General features: G+C 38.1%; 1 protein-coding gene across 1 annotated transcript; it reads right to left on the bottom strand.

Annotated features, from left to right (window-relative positions):
• Positions 1-4,529: 4,529 nt before the first annotated feature.
• On the bottom strand, positions 4,530-21,830 carry LOC146312054 (NADPH-dependent quinone oxidoreductase VAT1-like). The gene is made up of 6 exons (XM_084740396.1): positions 21,228-21,830; positions 13,514-13,721; positions 7,519-7,689; positions 7,235-7,324; positions 6,765-7,003; positions 4,530-4,953 (listed from the first exon to the last, which is right to left on the bottom strand). Exons 1-6 carry the CDS (start codon positions 21,645-21,647, stop codon positions 4,762-4,764), a joined length of 1,320 nt encoding a protein of 439 aa, XP_084596522.1. The 5' UTR covers positions 21,648-21,830; the 3' UTR covers positions 4,530-4,761.
• Between the last annotated feature and the right edge of the window lie 1,136 nt (positions 21,831-22,966).

Here is a 22,966-nt window from a genome sequence, read left to right as displayed (position 1 = left end):
CCATTATGGAATCAATTTAGTTCTTCACAAACTTATAAGAACATGTGATAACACTTTAATAATACAGACAGGTTAGTGCCATATGAACACAGAAGACAAGTGGGTATAAAGTGTGTATAAAAAAGAAAAAAAAAAAAAAAGGCAACATTGTTCAGTCACCATCATGAACACAGTAACACATCAGATCTTTCAGTTATACAACACACACAGAATGGTCACAAACATGTCTATTATGTTGCGAATTAAATGCAATGGTTATTAGCATGATTGAGTGATAATGTGTGGCTCAGGTCATTACTATCATTAGAATGGCATAGCTGATTAGTGCATACTAACATGGTTTAATATTCTCTTATGACTCTTGTTATAATGTGTAAAACATTGGTCAAACTGAGGGGGAAGAACTGGAATAAGGATGGTTTTCCGTTCAGCTTTATGTGAATGGAAACCAGCTAATATCATGATGTTTCATATCTGACAAGGCAGTTCCTTTTGTTCATAGGTAACATTATGGAGAGTAGTTTAATTACTTATTTAAAAGGTGCAATCTGTCAGTGACCACTAGATGTCCCTCGCTGCAAGAGTGAGCTGTCACTGCAAACAGACATGTTAAATGTGTCATTTTTTCGTATTACGTTAAAGAGCAATTTGCAGGCTCTAATGCATTTTTCAGATTCTTTCAAATCTGGGTCTATATTACAGAAACTTCCTCTCTAAAGTGAAATTAGGATAAATCTAAAAATTTTTCCCACTTTGGTATTACAGAAGCAAATCCTAACTAACTTTAGGAATCCCATCTTATCTTACTTCATCCTTAACATCAACTCATCAACTTTTATGTCTGTTACCTAGCAACCAATTTTCTCATATCACAGAGCTAAATGACTTTGTAACTGTTGGTATTCATGCAGAAACATAAAACAGAGAAAATATTGGAACAAAAACCATGATGGCCACTTAACTTCAAGACAGATATGAGTCATCCTAAAGTTAGGAGAGTTTATTTAAGATTTAAGTTTGGATGCTTGAATAATACAGATTTCCTATCTAACTTAGCATAGAGACATTGGAGCTGTTCATCTTTAATGGCTTTTTTCCTATCAGTTAAGAGAGGATCTGCATGTTGGAAGTTTCTGTAACACAGCTGGAGAACAATCTGCTCACTTGTCACATACAAGAACAACATGCTCATTACTTAAACTCCTTTTAGTTCAGTAGTTAATTTGTAACTCTAGGTTGGTCCATCTAACCTGCAGACAAACAAAAAGGCTCACAAATAAGTAAAGCAAAACTCCAAAATTAAGTTCAAAAGAATATAAACTCTTGCACAGGGGGCTTGGCAACAAGATGAACCTCACATAACCCCAAAGAGATGACTCCAGTTCCCACTCAGAATCCACATCAGATCTTACTTCATACCAGGAGATGGAAACCTGGCCAAACTTAACAATACTTGTCCAAGTGGCCAAAAGAGAAAAAACAAGTCACAAATGTAAACAACAAAGTATCATCTGTGAAAGTTTGTTACAAACACTGCTTAGAAATCAAAACAATGTATACTGGAGAGACTTTTGAGAGAGCTGAGCTCCAGAGACGGACAGAAAGCAGGACTGAGAGGGTGGGGAGAGGAATGTGAGGAGCTGCCCTGGTGTGGATGGAGGGGAAAAACTCGTTCTCTTGTGCTTCTGTAGCGTCTTCTGCGTCACAGCATTGAATTACACCCACAGCTGGACAAAACATCTGAATCACTGAGCCCAAATTCCAATATATATGGTCAGACATTCAAAGAAAAGCAAAGATAAAATAAACAAGCAATAAAAAAAATCATAAAAAGCTTCAAAATGGATTGAGAATACAGAAATACAAAGTGCATGAAAGCAAAGCATCATACCAGTTTTTCTTCATTACTTTTTAACCAACTCCTTGTGTATATATGAGAGGAATCACTAACTATGCTGTAGCTCTGTAAAGAAAAACTGAGGCGAGAGAAACTGCCTTCACATGGCTTGCCAAACAGTTCAGCAGCTCTAGTTCAGCATGACATTGTTTGGAAGAAAACCCTCGGGTGACGAGTGCCAAGGCAGGGAAGTCCCGCTAATTGTTATTCACAGTTGGCTTGACGGCAGTGGTGAAAGCTGGCTTTAGATTTGGCACAAAAATGTGAGAAAAATAACAATTAAACTAGAATACAATACTGACCTGGGCTTTTGTTTCACAACATTCATCAAAGAGAAAAAGGATGTAAAAACACACTTTCCTCTCATAATTACACTTAAATTTGAGAAGTGCATCACAATGCATGAAACTAGACTAACAATCACTACACTAATATTTACTAATAAAACAGGGTAGGCACATTTGATTACAGTTACTCCATCAAATTCATCATCTGCAAATGGGTACAAGGCGTAACTAAAGCTCAGTAATGTATTCTGATTACATTCAGATTTGAGGTCAGATGCTGATTAAAGGAAAAGTGAAAAAAAACAAAGTTTGGGAAATGTGTTTCAGGTAATACTGAAACTTTTTCTGATGCATTTAATGAGGACAGAACCAAAGCTTGTATTTATGAACCTGCTCAGAGTACTTTGCTTACTTTAGCTATGTGGAGTTTTAAACATTCAAAAACTAAAACTACAAACTAAAATTTCCAACAGAAATCACAGTTTTGACATTATTTCAAAGATGTCTATGTATTGTGTCGTAGAGATACCGACTGAAATTAGCATGCTAACCAGCTAGCCTCAGCCAATCCTGTCTTGTAATAACACTTTTGTACAAACCGTAATTCCAAATAAGTTGGGACACTGTGAAAAATGTAAATAAAAAACAGAATACAAATCGTTTTCCACTTGTATTCACCTAAAACAGAAGAAAGACAAGATATTTAAAGTTCAAACTGATGAACTAATTGTAAATATACAGTCAATGTGATGCCTGCTACACCGTTCACAAAAGCTGGGACAGGGACAACAAAAGACTGAAAGTTGTGAAAAACTAAATAAACACCTGTTTGGAACATTTGACAGGTAAACAGGTTAATCTGTAACAGGTGACAGTATCATGATTGGATATTATAGGTGCATTCTTGACGGGTTCAGTCATTCAGAAGAATGGATAGGGTAAGGTTCACCACGTGAAAAATCGTGTGGGGAAATAGTCCCTCAGGTTAAGAACATTTTTTAACACAAAACTGCAGGAATTTAAGGATTTTACCATCCACAATATGTTAAAAAGATTCAGACAATCCATGAAATCAACAGTGAATGTCTGTGACCTTCTATCCCTCAGGCAGCACTGCATTCAAAACTGCATTAAAAACAACATTATTGTATAAAGGATGCTACTACATGGGCTTGGGAACACTTGGGGAAAATTGTTGTTGGTAAACACACTGAGTTGCTACATCTACAAATCTAAGTGAAGACTCTTATCATGCAAGATGATGGAGATGGACTGATGGAAAGTGGAAAATGTTCTCTGGTCTGACAAGTCCACACTTCAGAGGGGTGTGTTAGTGTCCATGGCATCATGGGTAACTGTAACCCCATTAATGCTGAAAGGTACATACAGGTTTTGAGCAACATATGCTGCCGTCCAGACAACGTCTTTTTCAGGGACGTCCCTGCTTATTTCAAGTAAGACAATGCCAAGACACATTCTGCACGTGCTACAACAGCATGTCTTTGTGGCGAAAGAGCTCTAGACTGACCTGCCTGCAGTCCAGACCTGTCTCCCGTTGAAAATGTGTGGTGCATTATGAAGCACAAAATATGACAACAGAGACGCCGAGCTGTTTAGCACCTTAAGTAATATATCAAGCAAAAATGAGAAAGAATTTCACTTTCGAAACCTCAACGATTAGTGTCCTCAGTTCCCAAACACTCACTGAGTGTTTTTAAAAGAAAAGGTGATGTATCACAGTGGTAAACTTGCCCCTATCCCAGCTTTTTTAGGAAAATGTTGCAGGCATCAAATCTAGAATGACCATGTATTTACAAAAAACAATAAAGTTTATCAGTTTCAACATTAAATATCTTGTGTTTGTACTGTATTCCAGTGAATTTAGGTTGAAATGTTTCTGTTTTTATTTATGTTTTGCACAACTTTTCTTTGATTGGTGTTTATGAAATGGTGACTATATCAATCTTTAATTATTTAAGTATTTTATGAACATCCGAAATAGCTGTAGGATAAATTTCTTACAGTATATGACCTTTCTTCTTGCATGCAGCAATATAATACAGCATATATAATTTTGGCTACAATGCATGATGGGTAATTTTAATTAGAACAAGGTGTGATGACTGATCAACTTCTCCATGCTACTTTTTACACATTTGTTTCACGTATAAGTCAAAATTTAGGACCGTGTCTTTGAAGTTTAATACATTCTGGCTCTGGATTGTTGTTGTTGTTATGAATATCACGTTAGAGCTATTGCCACCCTAAGATTTTTGAAGCCACGCCCCTTCTGTTTGTCATTTTTAACAACCATATGTTATCAGAATACATTAATCCTCACGTAATTTAACAGAATACAGTTCATTTTTATTTCAAACAAAAGTATCCCCAACAGAGGCACCACAATTTAGACATATTGCACAAAAAAAACTTCACACACATTTGACAATACTGACAAAGTCAAAGAATTCATGGTATCTTACTTTTCTTTCTTCTCTTTTCTTTCTCTCTTTTTTTGAACAACAGGGAACTAATTGAGGATGTGCTTGAAAATATCATTCAAATAAACACTCTTACTCAATCTTTCTCTGCTTTAACTTCCTCTGTGGCCTCTTCTTTCTTCTCGTTTCCGGCACCTTCAGTTTTTTCCACATTTTCTGCCGGCTCAGGGTTGGATTTTGGCTTCTCTTCCACCGTCTTAGCTTCAGGAAGAAGGATGACTTTCCCAATGTTTTGGCGTTCGTGCATGCGCCTCATGGCATCCGCCACCTGAGAAAAGACAGAGGAGCAGATCGGATATGCACAATAGGTATTTTTTTTCCTGCTTAAACAGAGTGCATCTGTCATTTAAAACCATTTTGAATTAAAGTGTATCACTAAAACTAAGTAGCTGCAGTTAAGTTTCATGGTGAGTCACAACAGAAAATGTTTAAATTTTAATGGACAGGCCAAAACCCTGATTTATTGATTTTTGGGTCACTTCAGGGCAACTACACTTTTTGACATTTTAATGAGGAAATGTTACATAATATTGCTTTAAAACTTGTTACTGCTTGATTTTTTTTACCGTCTTGCTCGTCTTAGTATCTTGTAGGAAATGTGAAGACAACAGCAACTGAGCCAGTGTTACAGTGACAACATGAGCACATGCTCGTGACTGATCAGTCAAAATTAGAAGGAAGATTAATGAAAACATAGACTATCTGTGCCGTATATCTCTGCCATTAATCATCTGCACTTCCTATCATTTCCTGCCTCAGCTACCGTTCGTTTCCTGCCTGCAGACACACAGCCAGGATTGTCTTGCATCGAGCTCCTGTCTATCCTTGAATCCAGCCAGAGAAACTCATAACAAAAGATAACCCCCCCCCCTAAGTAGTGGATGCCACGGCAACAATTTAGACCGTCACCTAGCAACAGTCCTTAAGTACCAACTCATATGATGGGGGGACGGAGGTTCGCTCGTCTACCACACATGAGTGATCGAACAGAGGAAAACACCAGAGGGAGATTAGGTTGTGACGCAGGAGAAGCTCCAGTGGAGCTGAAGTGGGTTTTCATTCATCTCGTGTCTGTGAATACTTTGAGGCTGCAGCTGAGGCGATATAAAGCACTATTTTTGCATTCAAACTAGAGATGCCAATCATCAATCGCAGTTAAGAATTTAAGTGATGAAAAATCTGTGACCCAGCTATATATGTTTTGAGTACAGTTTCTGTGATTTGATTTGTTCTGCCTTGTTTAGAAATGCAAATTCCGAGGTCTCTGCCAATTCAAAGTCATAAAATAAGAATCCTGGATTAATGTTGTAGCTGCAAGGAGCCAAAATCCAATGATCAGTCAAGCAAACAATTATGTCATTGCTGATCAACAATGTGTCATTATGTTGAAAAAATTAAAGAGACAGGACGTGATGAGTGTCCTCTCAGTCTGCCTCCATTAACATGGACGAACTTGTGATGAATCTCCAGGCAATGTATTTCTAACATCTGTCACCTTTTATGTTATTAAGACAGCTTATGTCACTGCGTTGGTAGTCTGTCCAAAATCACATTACTGTAAACTACTTGTATTGCTGTGGCAGTGTGTAACCAGCTCTCTCTATTTTGATAACCATTTGAGCTTATTTTGTTTGTTCATTCACTCATTTGTGCACGCTCACTTTATGTGGATTATTAATATAAAACACCCTCTGTTCCTTATTCTACAAACAACTGTTTTATGGCAGGGGTGTATTTTTTTTCACAGTAAAAGTTGAGTTACACCATCACAAAAACTTGTTTCTGATTCCCTACAATCTAAAATCAGCACACGTCATTTACTCAGTAGGTGTAAACATGTTGACTAGCCGAGTCCCACAGTTTATCGTTCATAATCTGCAGAAAGATGAAAGCGAATAAAGAATTTCCCAACATGTTGAACTAATTCTTTACATGCAGAAAATCAGCAAGATATACACTTTTTTTTAAGTAGTTGAGGTAAATACTGTTTCTTGTCAGCCGTGGTATCATTCTTGCTTAAAAACAGGACAGTTCCACTGTCACATTTTATATGATTTATATAAACATGATCAAACTAACCTCCTCAAAGTGATAGCATGAGTCGATGTGGGGCTTGATCTTTCCCTGTCCATACAGCTCCAGCAGCTTGGACATCGTCCTGCTCATGAGCTCCTCATCGTTGATGTAGCCCAGGTGGAAGCCGCACACGGCCTTGTTGGCCTGCATCAGTTTCAGCGTGTTGAGAGAGAGCTGGTTGTACCAGGTCTTCGCCATGGCCAACAGGTTCTTCTTCTGGCCTGTCACACAATTAGCTGCACCTAGAATGACGAACAACAGGAAGAGACGAGTTTAACGACAACAACCATCTCGTAGAAGGATGGAGAGGATGGAAAGGTCTTTAATTAAGCCGTGTCCTAATTGAATTTTAAAAATGAGAACGTGACCATTCATTTTTCAATCATATGGTGCAAAACAGCATCATTACCGCGGTGTTATTAGTTAAAATGTATGCAATTAAAGTAAATATACAGCTTCAAAATGTGTCTTACCAAAGACTATGAGCGTTCCCAAAGGTTTCAACAAACTAAAACCTTTTTGGGTGTCTGAACCACCGAGTGGGTCGAGGACGATGTCCACTCCTGCAAAGACAGACAGAATAATGGACAGAAAAATAAAAATGAGGAGCCTTTAATGTTCAACTTGATATTCAAACAAAATACACTAAATATTGCTAAGATGAATTATGAAAATATGAACTTTCCTTACCAGGCAAGAAAGGTAAGAATTAGTGTTTTTGTGCTTAAACACTACAAGGAGTTGTGCGTTTTCTCACCCTTTGGGCTGATTTTGCGGATTTCTTCCACGTAGTCTTTGGTGCGGTAGTCGATGGGGTGAGTCACTCCACCTTGGGAGATGGTCTCATGTTTGGAGGCTGATGCCGTCCCAAAAACAGTCACATCTTGGACAGTCTGACACAGCTGAGTAGCGGCGATACCAACACCACCTACAGATGTGCAGACCAGCAGCACAAAGAGAAATGAGAACAACAGATGCAGATGCAGAACCATCCAGACTTTTCAAAGTAAAGCTTCTCCAGCTCTGTGTGATGCCTCACTGCGATTTAATCATCAGGCGATGAATAGCTTTAAGTGCAGTGTAAGCACAGTGCTGATTTAATAAAATGAATCACTAAAAAAAGCTATTTCCTGGCTGACTCATACCTGCTTTGCTGAGCACTTATTAAATACCAGAGTTGACTGAGCTCACTTTTTCACTCATAATACCATCATCAAGGGTATTTTCTTGGCATGGACTGTTGTACATGTAGCCATAATGTTTAATGTCAATAATTATATTTTGGTGGATTTTTTAAAATACTGTGACTCATAACATATAATCTGTTGTTTAAATGCAGAATACAAAGCAGCTCAGATTTCAGTTCAATGGAGCGCTGCAGGGATGATGATATTTTCTAAGCCAACCTAGAAGTTAGCATCACTCTGCTTCCCTCCACAAAAAGCCAAAGGGATTTTGCTACTGGGTTTTGAATAAGTGCATTTTCCTTAAAATAATAACCATTGATAATTGTTGCATTAACATATAAAACACACGTCTTTTACTCAGTTTAAGTTTCATTTTTAATTCTAGTGGCACATCAGTTATGTGAACCATTAATTCATTCACAGACCACAAAGAATTTAACAAATGAAAAACAAAACAAAGTCAAATCGGACTCTTAGACTAGACAGACAAAACCAAACCTTGAGAAAACGTATGTGCTCTGGAATAAAAGTGGCACACAAAACATACCTTTTTGGTTAATATATTGTTAATCATTTAGATTCTTAATGGCAATTAATCATTTAACGATTAACATTCTAGTGCAGGGCAGACAAAGGTTTCTGAGACTCTAAACATGTTTTAGAGCAGGATTATCTTCACAAATGAACACCTTTATGATTTTTGAACAGTCAATTGACTGCATTTTATATTGAGCTTTTCTAGTCTATCAACTACTCAAAGTCATATCACTTTCACCCAATAACACACACAGTTACACAGCGATGGGACAGCCATCGGGAGCAACTTGCCCGAGGACACTTCAAAATTTGGACTGGAGGAACCGGGGATCGAACCATTGATCCGCTTCGTAGTGGATGGCCCGCTCTACCCCCTGAGCCACAGCTGCATTTCAAGTACAAAGCTAACGTTGTATCGTTAAACCAACTACAACACTGTCACACGATTTCCCATCACCACAACTAAGTGATCTGTGGTCCGTGTGATGATGTTTAATGTCCCCGACAACCACTATAGTCTCATTTAGACACTTGTTAGCAACCATCTTTTTAAAGATATGTAAAAGCTTTTATGAATGTGGTATTTACTGATGTATTTTAAGTCACAGAACAAAAAGTTAAAGTCCTTTATACTTGTGTTAACCACAGTGCTAATTCCAGGCAGTTCCACAGGGAACTGGTGGTGCAAGATGCTAACTCATTTCCAAATACCAAAGTATGCATCTGGATTTAAATATTTTAAGATTTTATTATGAACTCTTTTTTTTTTATCATGCCGTGACATACAAAACCTAGTAGTAAAGTATAGTTATATCACTATGGATGCGAGGCCATTAACAGGAGTTTTCGGGCTGCCCCGTACACCAACTCATCCATGAATTCAATTTTTTTTTTACGAGAAATCAGGACAAAGGAAGTTTTGCTGTATTTTCACCCAATCATTAACAATTGAAATATTTGTGGATTGCAGTAGGTGAACAGACATATCTGCAAAAAAAAACAAAAAACTGTCATATGAAAGCCTGTGCAATGCCAGTTTAAAAAATCCCTGCTCAATCCCACTGATCCATCAGTGGCTCACTCCTCAAAACTCATGCTGTGCAGCCAAAACACTGTTCAAAAGCACAGAACCTTATTTTAAATTCTTGTGGAGGCACCAAACTTTCCAGTGACAGCAATTTTGTCTGGCTGAATTAAAATGATGCACACAAAATATTAAATTTAGTATTGGAACAAGCTGATACAGAATATACAGTATGTTTTACTGTAAGCAAGTCAGAATAAAATTTTTAATCATTGATCTACTTGGAGGAAATTTATAGGGGGAACAGGATATTAAGTGGTTAAATACTTGTTCGGTGGTGGGTGATGTGACTTGAGGATGATTGAGATCTTAGAGGACAACAGCTGAGAGGCAGATAATGATTCCTGCTCTCTGGCTTTGTGCTGTTTAACAGTGAAAGGTTTTTCACAGTCATGGCTGCCTGGGCGTGCAGGCTCAACAGTAATCCTTCCTGCCCTCTTCATCAACCCGGCCTCGTGTGGCTGATTCATGCAGGTCAGCTGACAGCCACCCACCCACTTGACGCTGAAGCGTGGCCTTTGAGAGGGGGGATGCAGAAGAGCACTAGACCGTGATGGTGGATGCTGCTGACAGTAACTGACCTGCACACTTGGATTCAAGAGTGGCTGATAATACTGAGCTTTAATATTAAAGCTGGGCTGCACCAACAAGGATTCTTTTTTTTTTTAACCTGATTAAATCATGTTTCAACTTTAAATTATGTTGCACCACATTTTTAAACTACTTTAAAATAAAGACAGAGTCAATTTTTTGTTTTATTCCAAACCTAGATTAAATCTAATTTTGTTGTACTAAAATTTTCTACTCTAATTTAAACTGTGATCCAGTGAACTTCAAACTTACACTTAAGGGGGTTTAACTTTTAAAGTAGCCGCTTTTTGAGATGAATTGATCAAAATAATTTACCACTGAACAATCATGAGCAGGCTAACTACAGTTTTGCTAAACTCTGATTGCTAGCAAACAAAGTCACACTTGTTAACTTTGTCGCTAGCTTACAGACTATACAATGTTTCTTTTCTTTTTTTAGACAGCTAGCGAATAAAACTTTTTCAACCTTTTAGCTTGCTGGCAAACAAGATCAGCTATTTTTAGCTAGCCATCAAACTACATAACTTTTTAAAAAAACTTTTTTAGCTAGTGATAAATGTAACATTTTGTTAAGGAATACAGAGCGGCCAAAAGTTAACATACACTCCACCCTTTCACTTACTAGCACCCAATAACACTCAAATTTAGTTTTTAGTTATTTAATTTTTTAGTTATTTAATTAAGTTATTTAATTTGGGTAAGCAATCATCTTAACTTTTATTAAACTCTATTTAATGTTACATCAAACTGAGATTTACTAAACTGAGATGAGTTTTTAACTGTGCAACAGAGTTCTGCATAATTTAAAATGCTGATTTATGCATTTTAAACCTAGTTTTGCTAAACTCTGATTAGAGCTAATCTGGTGCAACCCAGACTTAATGTTAATTTCAGTCTTTAATAATTTTCTTCACACAGACGAAGGATAATGATGACAAAAATGGCATGAAGAATTGTTCTTTAAAAAGGAACAGGTCATTTGAGCTGATATGCAAAGCTCTAGTATGCTGAATAGTAAATTGTTCCAATATAAATGCTGCAAATAAATGATAAAAAGAACTAGGTTAGAAAAAAAAAAAGGACTTACACTCTGTCGCAGCACTCCTACATTTTAAAATACACTTATAATCACCATGATTAAAAAACTGAACAGGACAAAACATTGTCTTTAAGATGTCCCCCCGCCCCCCTGAAAGGTTTTATGGTCGTCACACACTCAAAAGAGGAACATTTGAGGATTTATCTCTACTGCTGAAGTCGACATATTATTATCTGCATGATCAGGTGACCTGTTGCGTGCGTATGTGAGTGTGTGTATGTGACTATTTTACTGCTCGATCAATCAGCCTTGTAAAACCTAGTCATCAACAGAGGAGTAACTAGTTACATGTAATTAAATTTCAAAATAAATGTGATTGTAATCCGTTACAGTTATTGAGAACAAACATGTAATTGAATTACTGTTTCTAATCAAAATGCTTACATCTGTTGCGTGGTGGACATCTGCTCTCTTCTAGTTTACTAAGACTTTCAGTCGAATACTCCTCTGCTGTGTGGATGTGGTTTGATCAGATATCATTCACATTAAGAGCAGCAGTTTGAGATATCACCCTTTTCTGAGTGCCGCCCACTTCAAACCAGTAAGAAAAGCAACGAGACAAAAAATTAAAAACACGGAGCTTTTTAGTGTGAAATAACTCAACTGTTCTGACTTTGGCAGATAGGAGTGTGTTCATGTTGGAACCCATCACTCATACTGGAAAAAAAATTTCAGGGGCTTTAAAGATGCATATCAATGACTGAAAAATTAGTACTACACGGACCTTGGTAATTTAAACACACAATCCTCCACACTAAATGAGACATAATTGCTTGTTTCGCTGTTAAAGCCACTTTTTGAAATGCCAGGTGTTGCCAAAGCAACCACGTCTGATAATGATCCTGTTTGACATTTTATGAATAAACTATTATGAGACGATCTCTCTCTCTCTCTCACACTCTCTCTCTCTGTCTCACACACACACACACACACACACACACACACACACACACACACACACACACACACACACACACACACACCAGTATGCGTTCACCTCTGACCCACGGTCTCTCGGCTGATAAATTTTCATGCAGAAATGCGGCTGCATCCAGAGAAGTGATTAGTGACCTGGAGTAAACGAGCTGTGTAACTCTTCACAGGTTACCCCGGAGACTGGGGGACATGTCTGTCATACTTAATAATTAAACCACGGGGAAAACTGTCTGTCCAACTGTGCAACATGGAGGAGACCGCTGGAGAAAAATTGTATGGCATGTGAAGGCTCAGAAATCTTGTTTTGTCCAACTAACTGTACAAAATTAATATATATATATTGAATTTACAATGATATAAAATTGAGAGAAGTGATAAATCCTCACATTTATTAAGCTGTAATCCGCAAGGTTTTTGCATTTTTCCCTGTTTTGTCATGTTTTTGTGTTTTCTCTGAATGGAGTTTGGTGAGAGCGACAAATCAGCTGTTTCTTAAACAAAACACAAAGAAAAGATCTTTGTTTGCAGCTATTAAAGCTGCAACAACTGATTAATTGACAGGTCAACGGAGAGAAAATTACCTGCAAATGATTTGGATAATCAATAATCGTTTCAGTCATTTTTCTGGTTCCAGCCTGTAAAGATTATGTTGTAGCTTAGTTTAGCTTCTGATAGCTGCAGCGCTCTCCCTCAGTTATGGATGTTAATGATTAATCATAAATCGATAAATCACCATGAAGGATTTAACTTATTAAAAACATATTAATCTTTAATCTGGAAATGGCAGCTTCATTTGACATTGTTTTTTCTGGTGGAGGAAGTTGCTGAATAAGGAAACATAAATCTAAACTTAAAATTAGGGGGAAAAAAGAAGAAAAAAATGACAATGAGAACAAAAGTTTTGCATCATACTTTTCTATCTTGTGTTTATTAATCAATAACAATTACTTAATTAAACAATTGTTATTTTTCAATTGTAGTTAAGGAAAAACTCTGTAAGCCTATCCTCCATACTGGACCAATTTTAAAACCAGATGTCCCCATTAGTCAATTAGACACAAAAACATGAAAATAGGGTCCAGGTTGAAATACCCTCATGACCCTAATAAATAATAATAAATTATCACAGGTACTGTGAATTTATTTGCTTTTATTTTCAAATGACACTGCATAACTCAAGGAAAGTTCATTTAAACGTGTTTGTCTGACACCTCTTAATTTATTTTATTATTTAATATTATAGCTACTATTATTATTACTTTAAACTTTGAGATATGATGCTGTAAATTCGCCCTCACTGCATGTGTGTGTGTGTTACCTGCAGCCATGTGGATGAGCACACTCTTCCCCGGCCTCACATTGGCCATCTCAAACAGCATCATGTAGGCGGTCAGGTAGTTAACAGAGAGAGCAGCTCCTTCCTCAAAGCTCATCTGCTCGGGCATGAGGAAGGTGTGGTTAGCGGACACAACAACCACTTCCTGCCACATGCCGCTGCGGTTCATCACGATGACACGATCCCCCACCTGACAGAGGACAGAGGACAGAGGAAGAAGGGGAAGAAGGGAGAAGGGACACAATCAAGTTACTGAGGGGAGTCTTGCTGGTGGTGATGTGTGTCCAGCTCTCTGACACTTATATAGTTCACAGCAGAAGACGTGTTTGTTTTCCTGGTGTTTAATTTTCTTGATATTTATTATTGTTTTGTTTTGTTTTTCTCACTGACCTCTGTCGCATTGAGCCATACAGATAGTTTTGGTTTAGTTTATCCAACTTTTGAGATATTTGTCTGTGAGATTTCTGTCTTTACTCAAACAAGACAGAGGTGAAATATAATTTCAATGTTGTACATAATCGATAAATCATATTTAAACAAGGCTGCAGCCATGCTAGTAACTCTGTGAGGCTGCAACAGCAGGCCCATCGGTGCTTTGAGCTAAATGCTAACATCAGCATTTTAACATGCTCGCAATGGCAATGCTAGCATGCTGATGTTTGGCAGGTAGACACCATGATCATGTCAAAGTACAGCTGAGGCTGATGGGAATGTTGTTAGTTTTCAAGGTATCTGACTGAAGTACTGGATGAAATCAAATGAAAAATTAAGTGATCATCAGTCATCTCACTTGAACCTTCCCAGTCCCACCTCTTTTTGCTCTTTCGTGCAAGCTTTGTAACCTTTGCTTTGCAACCTCAGTCAGCTTTCTCCTTTCTGTACTTAGATATGCTACATGCTAAGCTAGTCTATGTTGAAAAGAAAGACACCAAATTTTGAAGATGGCTAAAAGATGCTGCTGGGAGACCAGTATGAGCAACATATGGTATGTCGGCCAACAGTCGCACATTAAGCTAGCCAATGTTATCATAACACTAGCTAACTAGCTAGCAAACAACTGATGTAGATTAGCTAGCTGGTTAGCAAGGGTTTTGGTAACAGCGCAGATGTAAGTAGCTAGCAAATGATTGATGTACATTAGCTAGATAGTTAGCTAGCTTTTCGATGCCATTAGCTATAAGATGTAACTTGCTAGCTAACAACTGATCCAAATTAGCTAGCCAGTTAGCTAGCTTTTCGATGCCATTAGCTATAAGATGTAACTTGCTAGCTAACGACTGATCTAAATTAACTAGCCAGTTAGCTAGTGTTTTGATAACATTAGCTATAAGATGTAACTAGCTAGCTAGCTAATGATTGATCTGGATTAGCTAGCTAGTTGGACCACAGTGCAAAAAGGGGCGGGACTTAGTAAGGGACAGTTCATCCTGAGGAGGAAATAAATATGTGTACCAAATTTCTTGGTAATCCAGCCAATAGTTGTTGAGACATTTTACTCAGAACTACATTTGTCAACCTCATGATGGGGCTAGAGGCCAAGTCATGTTGCCAGTGTGACTAAAAATTCAACAGAGGCATGAGTTTTCAGAACAAAAATCCCTGTTAGTCTGGATAACTCACAGATTTCACTAAAAATACTTTTTAATAGGGACTCAACCTATTTCTTCAGTTACTAGTAGAAAATTCAAATTCACTTCAAACATCCTGGGGTAGAGGAATAAATCTCAGACAGATATATCAAACTCTGGACAAATAAAACCAAAATTAACTGAATGGCCATTTGAGGTAATCTGAAAATACATGAATGACTTCATGTACTTAACATTCATGAACTGTCTGTTTAAGGCTGAGAAGAGAAAACAGATGTTGTGTGAACAGGACAGAGAAGAAATTGAGCTCATGGAAGAGGCTGTTATTTCTCTTGTCACCACCACTTTGCTCTGATCTTGGCTTTTAGACACTGGAGCTGTTTTTTTTTTCACACTGTGTATCCAGTTCTGTTAGATGGGAAATTGAGGTCATGACAGGCAGGAAGTCATCTGATGTATCTCTGTTGTTAAATGACATGAGGGCCAACTACTGCTCTGCTCTGTCAACAAGCATATTCATCCTTACAGATGAGTGATGGGTACAGTTGTCACCTAATTTCTTGACTGTTTTATTGTTTGGCCTATAAAATGTAAAAAAAGGAAACTAATTGTAATTTCCAAGTGCCCAAGGGGGCATCTTTATAGTGGTTGATTTGTCCAATCAACATTTTAAAAAACTGATTTGATTTTCTGATTTACTGTCATATATGACACAGAAAAGCAGGAACGAACAAATGTTTGTCATTTTTGGTTTAAAGTTAACTGGTGAAAAGTGTTGATCACTGTTTCCCAAAGCCCAAGGCAACATCCTAAAATGTCTTGTTTTGGCCACAACCCAAAGATATTAAGTGTACTGTCATCGAGGAGTAAAGAAACCAGAAAATATTCACATCTGAGATGCTGATATCAGAGAATTTGGACATTTGTTCTTTAAGAAATTATTCAAAATGATTAATCGATTATCAAAATAGTTTGTGATTAATGTACTTGTTGACGACTAATTGTTGCAGCTCTACTCGTGACCAATTCAAAACATGTTGCATGTATTTTAAACAAAATGACATGAAACCTGGTGCTATGTGGTTTTTCTGCTCATAGGAGCTCAGATAAGGGGGGCTTATGGGAGATGTTGTTCCCACTTTGTGTGCTGCTTTTTTTTCCAGAGAAGTGTTGTTATTAAAGTATCACCGGTGTTGTGAAACTTGCCAAGAAAGTGAAGGGCACAGGAAAGAAGCCTGATCTAATTGCGAACGCTGCACGGCTTCCTGCTAAAACAGCCTCGAGAGCTCTGAGCCACACCCACTTCCTGCTGCACACAAACCCATGACAATAGATAAATCTCTCACACACACACACACACACACACACACACACACACACACACACACACAAATATTTACACATTCACAGACAGCTCACACAAACACATTTTGCATATGTCTGTTACAGTGAGATAACTACAGTATCCCCAGTTTTTTTTTGCTTAAACTTCCACCTCAGATGACATGCTGTTTTCTGGGTTGATTAAATTTCTCAACCGTTAGTCTTACAAAACTCTTTCAAACGCCCACTGGATGACCTCAAAAATGCACGATGGCCAATTTTAAAAAGGCTGAGCTCAGTTCCTGGACGCCTGACATGAACTGAGGTAACTGAACTGATGTTTGAAGTAGGACAGTGAAATCTGTGTGGAAACCCGCTGTTTCTTTCAATCAGTCACTACAAAACTTATGGCGGCAAAGTAAGAGTGACAGTAGACTTTTACTGCTGTTTATATCACCACATGAAAATCTAAACACAGTGTGACACGTGTCACTTCTTGCTCTCTCTGTTAGGCACAGATACAACTTTCTCTGTCAAATAAACAGATAGTAATAACAGATAAACAGACACTTCTCAGTTCTTCTATCCTATCACAGCTATGCTGGTCTGTTTGCTATTTATGTGTCTAGTATGTTGTAATTTAATTATGAGTATGCTAACTATGCTAACAAAGTTTCTAGCTGGCAAGAAATCAATGCAACATTTTGTTAACTTTTTAGGACGCTAGCAACAATATAATGTTTTTGTTTGCTTTTTAGCTAACTAGCAAACAATGCAATGTTTTGTTAACCTTTTAGCTAGTTAGTAAAAAATATAAAATTCAAACTTTTTAGGCAGCTAGTAGCAAAATATTGGATTTGTTTGTAGTTAGCTAGAAAACAATGTAACTTTTTTAAGCTAGCTGACAAAATAACATTACATTATTACTTTATACTTTTTAGGTAGTTACCAAACAATACAAAGTTAAGGAATACAGAGCAGCCGATCCTTAATGGTTTTCTCCACATCTTTTATACTTACTAGGTCCCAGCAGCACTCAGATTTATTATTAATTTATTTGTTTTAATTTGGGTAAGCAAGCATCTCTATATTGATTAAATTACATTCAATTTCTGTTTACATCACTAAACCTGGATTTACTAAACTGAGATTGGTTTTTAAATTATGCAACAGAGCTCTTCTTAATTTAAAATCTGGATTAACTAAATTTTAAACTAAGTTTTGCTAAACACTGATGAGAACTGCTCTCAGATTAAATTAACCTGTGTTGGCGTACACACAGACCAGGCACATATTTTAATTAACCTGATAGCGTGCCATGAAATGTACATACAGAACACATTGCTACACATCCTGTCATCAATATTAAGTTGATTAAAGAGTTTATTTGCAAAACAGATGGGAGTATTTCTTTCAAAGCAGCCAGTTGGAACAGTTTTACACAGAAATTACTGCTCCTGTCTTCTAAAAGATGAATCAGGTCGTGAGGCATAGTCAATGACCGCCCATGCATTTCATCTAGAAACGTGTGACGAGGTAATGCTCGATCTGAAATCTGGAGAGAAATGGCATCCTACATCACACATCTGCTCTGTCTGCTTTCCAAGCGTCTTATGAAAGAGCCACACCCTCGCAGCCTCGCTGATCCACTTCTCTTTATGTTATTATCTACTGCTGTGTCTGTGTCTGCAGTCCCACCCAGGTTCTTACACTAACCTCATCAACCATCTTGACCATCTGTTTTTCTACCTTAGCTTCATCATTTCAGCGGGTCTTTGCCTTATTCTTGTCAGGATCCTTAATTTTGCACACTGCCTCCTACAACTGCTGCATCTGGGGTTTTGTGCTGTCTCGTGTTCTGCTGCTTCCTTCCAAAAAGGAGGTGTTGGAACGCACCACTCCCCCTATAGGATTCCTGCTTTCTGAAAATGGAGAAGGATGGAGGGAGGAATGACAGAAGGGTGGGATAGGATTGTACAAAGTGGAGGAGGAGGGACATTCCATACTGACACAAAAAGACAGGGAGGAGCTTTAGTGATACACATGAAAAACTTAACAGTATCTAGAAAAGAATTGTCTGACTGAAGGAAGACTGATGTCTGACCCCAAAGTATGTCAGTACATAATTTCGGCAGGTCACAATCCATAGACATATAATACAAAGGGACTTCAGATATCCAGATAGTCAGAGGAGTATTTGAGGATTTTAAGTGATCTTCTGGATATTTTTTTTTTCCAGAAAATCAGATCATAGCTCTGTAACTCAAATATAATGTTAATACACGAGAGGCACAAACTGGGGGAAGGATGCACAATGATTAACTGTGCAGAGCTCCCTGGATGTTTCATTTCCCCTGGAAACACTGGCAAGAATAGAAAATGTTCAACTTATTTAGAAAAAAAAGAGAGAAAAACATCAGCGTTCCTCTCAGTGCCCTGCTGACTGGTAGTTATGCGGTGCTGAGATATACATTTAAATCAAATAATGCACCTCTTATGAACCCAGTGACACAGCTGAAATATCTTCCACAATGATGGCGTTAAACATTCTGCTGCTTTTATTCTTTGCACAAAGTGAAAACTGCAGAGTTTTTTCAGAGCTGTGACATAAAGTGCTGGAGGTTTGCTTGCAATGAGTCATTGTGGATTTATCCTTGACATGTTGCTGTAAAAATAAACACAGTATAACCAGTGGAGCCTTTGGGCTGTGGATCAGGTCTGGAAAATGTGCTTTTCCTGCAGGGAAAGGTATATGTGGGCTTCAAACAGATCTACGGCTGACTTGATTTAGATCACAAGCACTCACAGGCAGCACCATCAGGTGTTACTGCCAATTTCTACTCCTTTAGATCACAAATTAAGCAGGAATTGCATCAAAAATGGATCTCAAATCTGGACAGATATAGGTGGTAGGGTCAGTTTTGTGAATTTAAAGGAGGCACAGCATATAAATATTCTGTCTTTACTCCACAAAACTCAATCTTTGGAAAGCTCTTATCAAGCAGAGGGTAACTGCACTCTTGTGCTGCAGAGAAGAATGCAAAAACACTTCAAGGACACACTGCAAATCAAACACTGCAACTATTCATAACACCAGACAGGGAGCCTCTTTCCACACTGTTTTAAATAAAGACACTTCATTACATTAATGCGTTCAACTGATGGCTGCTATTTATCAAGGGGTTCTGCTTTCTTTAATCTGCACATAAATCATAATGCATGGAGACGTTTTAAAACATAAAAAGGACAAAAAAGCCTTTGTACCCATAGATGTCATTGTTAGAAGTGAAACTATTTTTATAATCAATCAACTGCTTAACATTTTAGTTGGCAAACATTTATTGTTTTTTCCCTTTATTAATTTAGGGTAGTTTCACTGAGAGGAAGCCTTTCATTCGTAGTAACGTCCTGCTCACATTGGCACAGTCACACATATACAACTGGAAGCTGCCCAGTACAACCAGAGCCTGATCTGCTGGCCACTGAACAGCTCCACCGGGAGAGGGTGGGGTTAAGCGCACTGTTCAAGGGCACCTCAGTGGTGATGATGGAGGGACACTCGCTGATTTTTCAGTCAAGGGATTGAACAAGTAACCTCCTGGTTACAAGCCTGCTTCTCTAACCTCCACCACTGTCTAAAGGACAGGCTACTTTTCAGTATTTCATGTCATTTAAATCTTGATAATTTTAGGGTGGGGTTGGACTCTTGGTCTGACAAAACAAACAATTTGAAGACGTCATCTTGGACTTCAAGAAAGTGTTTTTCACTATTTTGAGACATTCAACTACAGACCAAAAGTTAAGTGATTAATCAATGAAATGATCTGCGGAATCGATCGCAAGACTAGACTACTGTTTTTCATGCCTTACAGGACATATCAGGAGTAAAATAAGCAGTAAACACCATGTCTGAGCACTTCTTACTTTGAAACCGCAGAGAGCGAGGGCAGTCTCAAAAAACAGATTCAGTCAGGCTGGGTATATGATGTCATAATCCTAAGGAACCAATCCTGTTAATCGAGGGGGTGGTGCTATACACATCATTAGCAGTGATGCTCAGCCCACATGAGAAGCTGAATGCAGCTGGTTACTGTCATTAGCTGGCAAAACAGAGGTGCAGCTACTTATGAGTAGGGGTGAGGGTGGGGTTTGTGGAGAGGGTGGGGACTATTTGCATATTGATGAAACCTTCAATATTAAATGAGTGCAAGGTGTGGCACTGTATGTAAGCCATTTTAACTTATTTTGCAAAAAAAACAAAAAACATGAGACGCAATTTATTGCTTCTTGCAGAGCATTTTATATTGTTTAAAACATGACTGCAAGGGTGCAGAGACTGCCTTCAATACTACCCTTCATCATAAAGAATATTAGAGACACAGCAAGTTTTCATCATAGAAGTTTTCTTCAAACTCTAAAAGAAGGGTCTCTCAAGGTTTAAGTTAAATTAACTTAAATAAATAAAATTTGTATATTTATGTTGAGTTAATGAGAAATGATTAGTTTATTCCACTAACTTCCTGTGTAATTTTTCATAGTGAACTAATATGCTTTGGTGTTTAGAAAAGATTAAAGCTAGGCTTATGGACAAGGAACCAGGAAGGGGAACCCATGTGCCACAGAGGACCAATAAGAAGCAGATTTCCAGCCCAGAAACACTTGACAGTGAACTCAGCTGATGTTAAACCTCCGCAGCTCCACAGCACATGACTGCACATTGTTCGTGTTGCGCACTTGGGGGCATTTAGTGGGTGTGAAAGTGCACTCAGGAGGCCTTTACTCACTTTCCGCTCCTTCACATCCTCCCCGACCGCCTCGACGACCCCGGAGCCCTCCATGCCCATGGTGACAGGCGGGGCGGGCAGCAGCTCGTACAGCCCCTGTCTGCCCAGCAGCTCGGCGAAGTTCAGCCCGCACGCCTTGACCCGCACCAGGACCTCTCCCGCCTTCAGCTGCGGCTCAGGCTGCCACTTCACCTGCAGTTTCACTTTGTCATAACCCCCGTGCCCAGTGAGGACCAGAGCCCTGCAGGAGAGGAGAGGCTGCTGCTTCTTCTCCTCCTGCTCGGCTCCTCCCGCAGGGCTGCTGCTCCCCGACTCCTGCTGCGGTGCATCTGAGGCTGCAGCAGCCGGTGGAGGTAGAGGCTCGTCGGGCTTCTTCTCCTGCTCAGGTTGTTGTTGAGTTGGAGCCTCTTCGCCAGACATGATAAAAAAAAAATCACTTCTGTTGTTTTTCAGTCCAGGTCAACAGTTTCTTTTAAAAATTAAACTAATATTTCTGGTAAAAACTGTCATGAAACAGAGTCTGTCACTGAAGGGAGTCGTATCCTTTCTAAAAAACGAGATTGTTGCTGCGTGGTTTCCTGCGTGTGTGTTTGTGCGCGCGCTCCGCTCAACAAGTGACCAACATCAAGACAGACGCATTTAAAATATCAAATCCGGTTTGTATTTTCACAATAAAACACTTCAACGTTTTATGTTTCTGTAGTTTTTTTGGCCTGTGATCCAGAAGTAATTACATTTGTCAGAAAAAGAAAAAAGAAAATAAATGACAAAGGCACAATAAATATGATAAAATGAGTTTATTATCAACTATAAAAACTAAAAGGTAAAATAAGATTTGATTGAGGAAATAATGTGTACTTCACTTTTTAGTAGTGGTGTGAAATACCAGAAGCCCCTGGATGCAATATTACAATGATACTAAAATGATACTTAACAATACGGCATGCTTTGTCAACTGAGGCCTCCAAAATCAACAAAATATTAAAGTTCCTTGTAGTAGCTTTAAGTTATAATATAATATTATGGCAGTTTGAAACATTTTGCTATGCTTAGTATTGTGATAACAAATATGAAGGAAAACTGTCAACATCTGGCTCATCTAATAGGCTAAAGTTTTCAGTCTGTTTGTCTCACTTTAATCACTTTATAGCAGCAAAATGGGATTTTCAAGGAAATAGAGTGACCAACCAATCATGCTAACCATGAACTTCGCTCACAGGGAACAACAGGGAACAACAGGGAACACCTAAAATCTGGTTTATATTGCACTTTTTAGTGTACAAGAGGATCTGTCACAACGATCAAACTGCTGAAAATACAAAATAATATTGAATAATTACAATTTGTCTCTGTGTGGGTGCACTGTCCCCAAACATTACCACTGTAACCGTAAACATTAAAACAATGCTTATGCAAATGCAACTTAATGTGGTCTTTTTAATCTGAAATCAACATAAAGCAGACCTCAAACATCAGCCAAGATAACAAACTTTGGATGTCACAGGTTCTGGACATGCAATACTCGCTCATCTGGTCCTGTAAAATAATATTTCATTTTAAGGAAATAAATACAATATATATTTAGTAAAATTTACTCATAAAATACCACTTATAATGCTAATAAAGAGTTGGATGAGCATTGATAAATTGAAATTGTGTTTCTGTCTTGTTAGAGATGTACTCAATATTTATTAGGGATAAAATTCCAGTTATGAACACTGATATGATTTTCTATTTTG

This window comes from Lutjanus erythropterus, chromosome 17, assembly GCF_056507025.1.
Source record: "Lutjanus erythropterus isolate fLutEry1 chromosome 17, fLutEry1.hap2, whole genome shotgun sequence".
Taxonomy (NCBI): domain Eukaryota; kingdom Metazoa; phylum Chordata; class Actinopteri; order Lutjaniformes; family Lutjanidae; genus Lutjanus; species Lutjanus erythropterus.
Note: the sequence above shows the minus strand (reverse complement) of the source record. Positions and strands in the feature narration are given on the sequence as shown.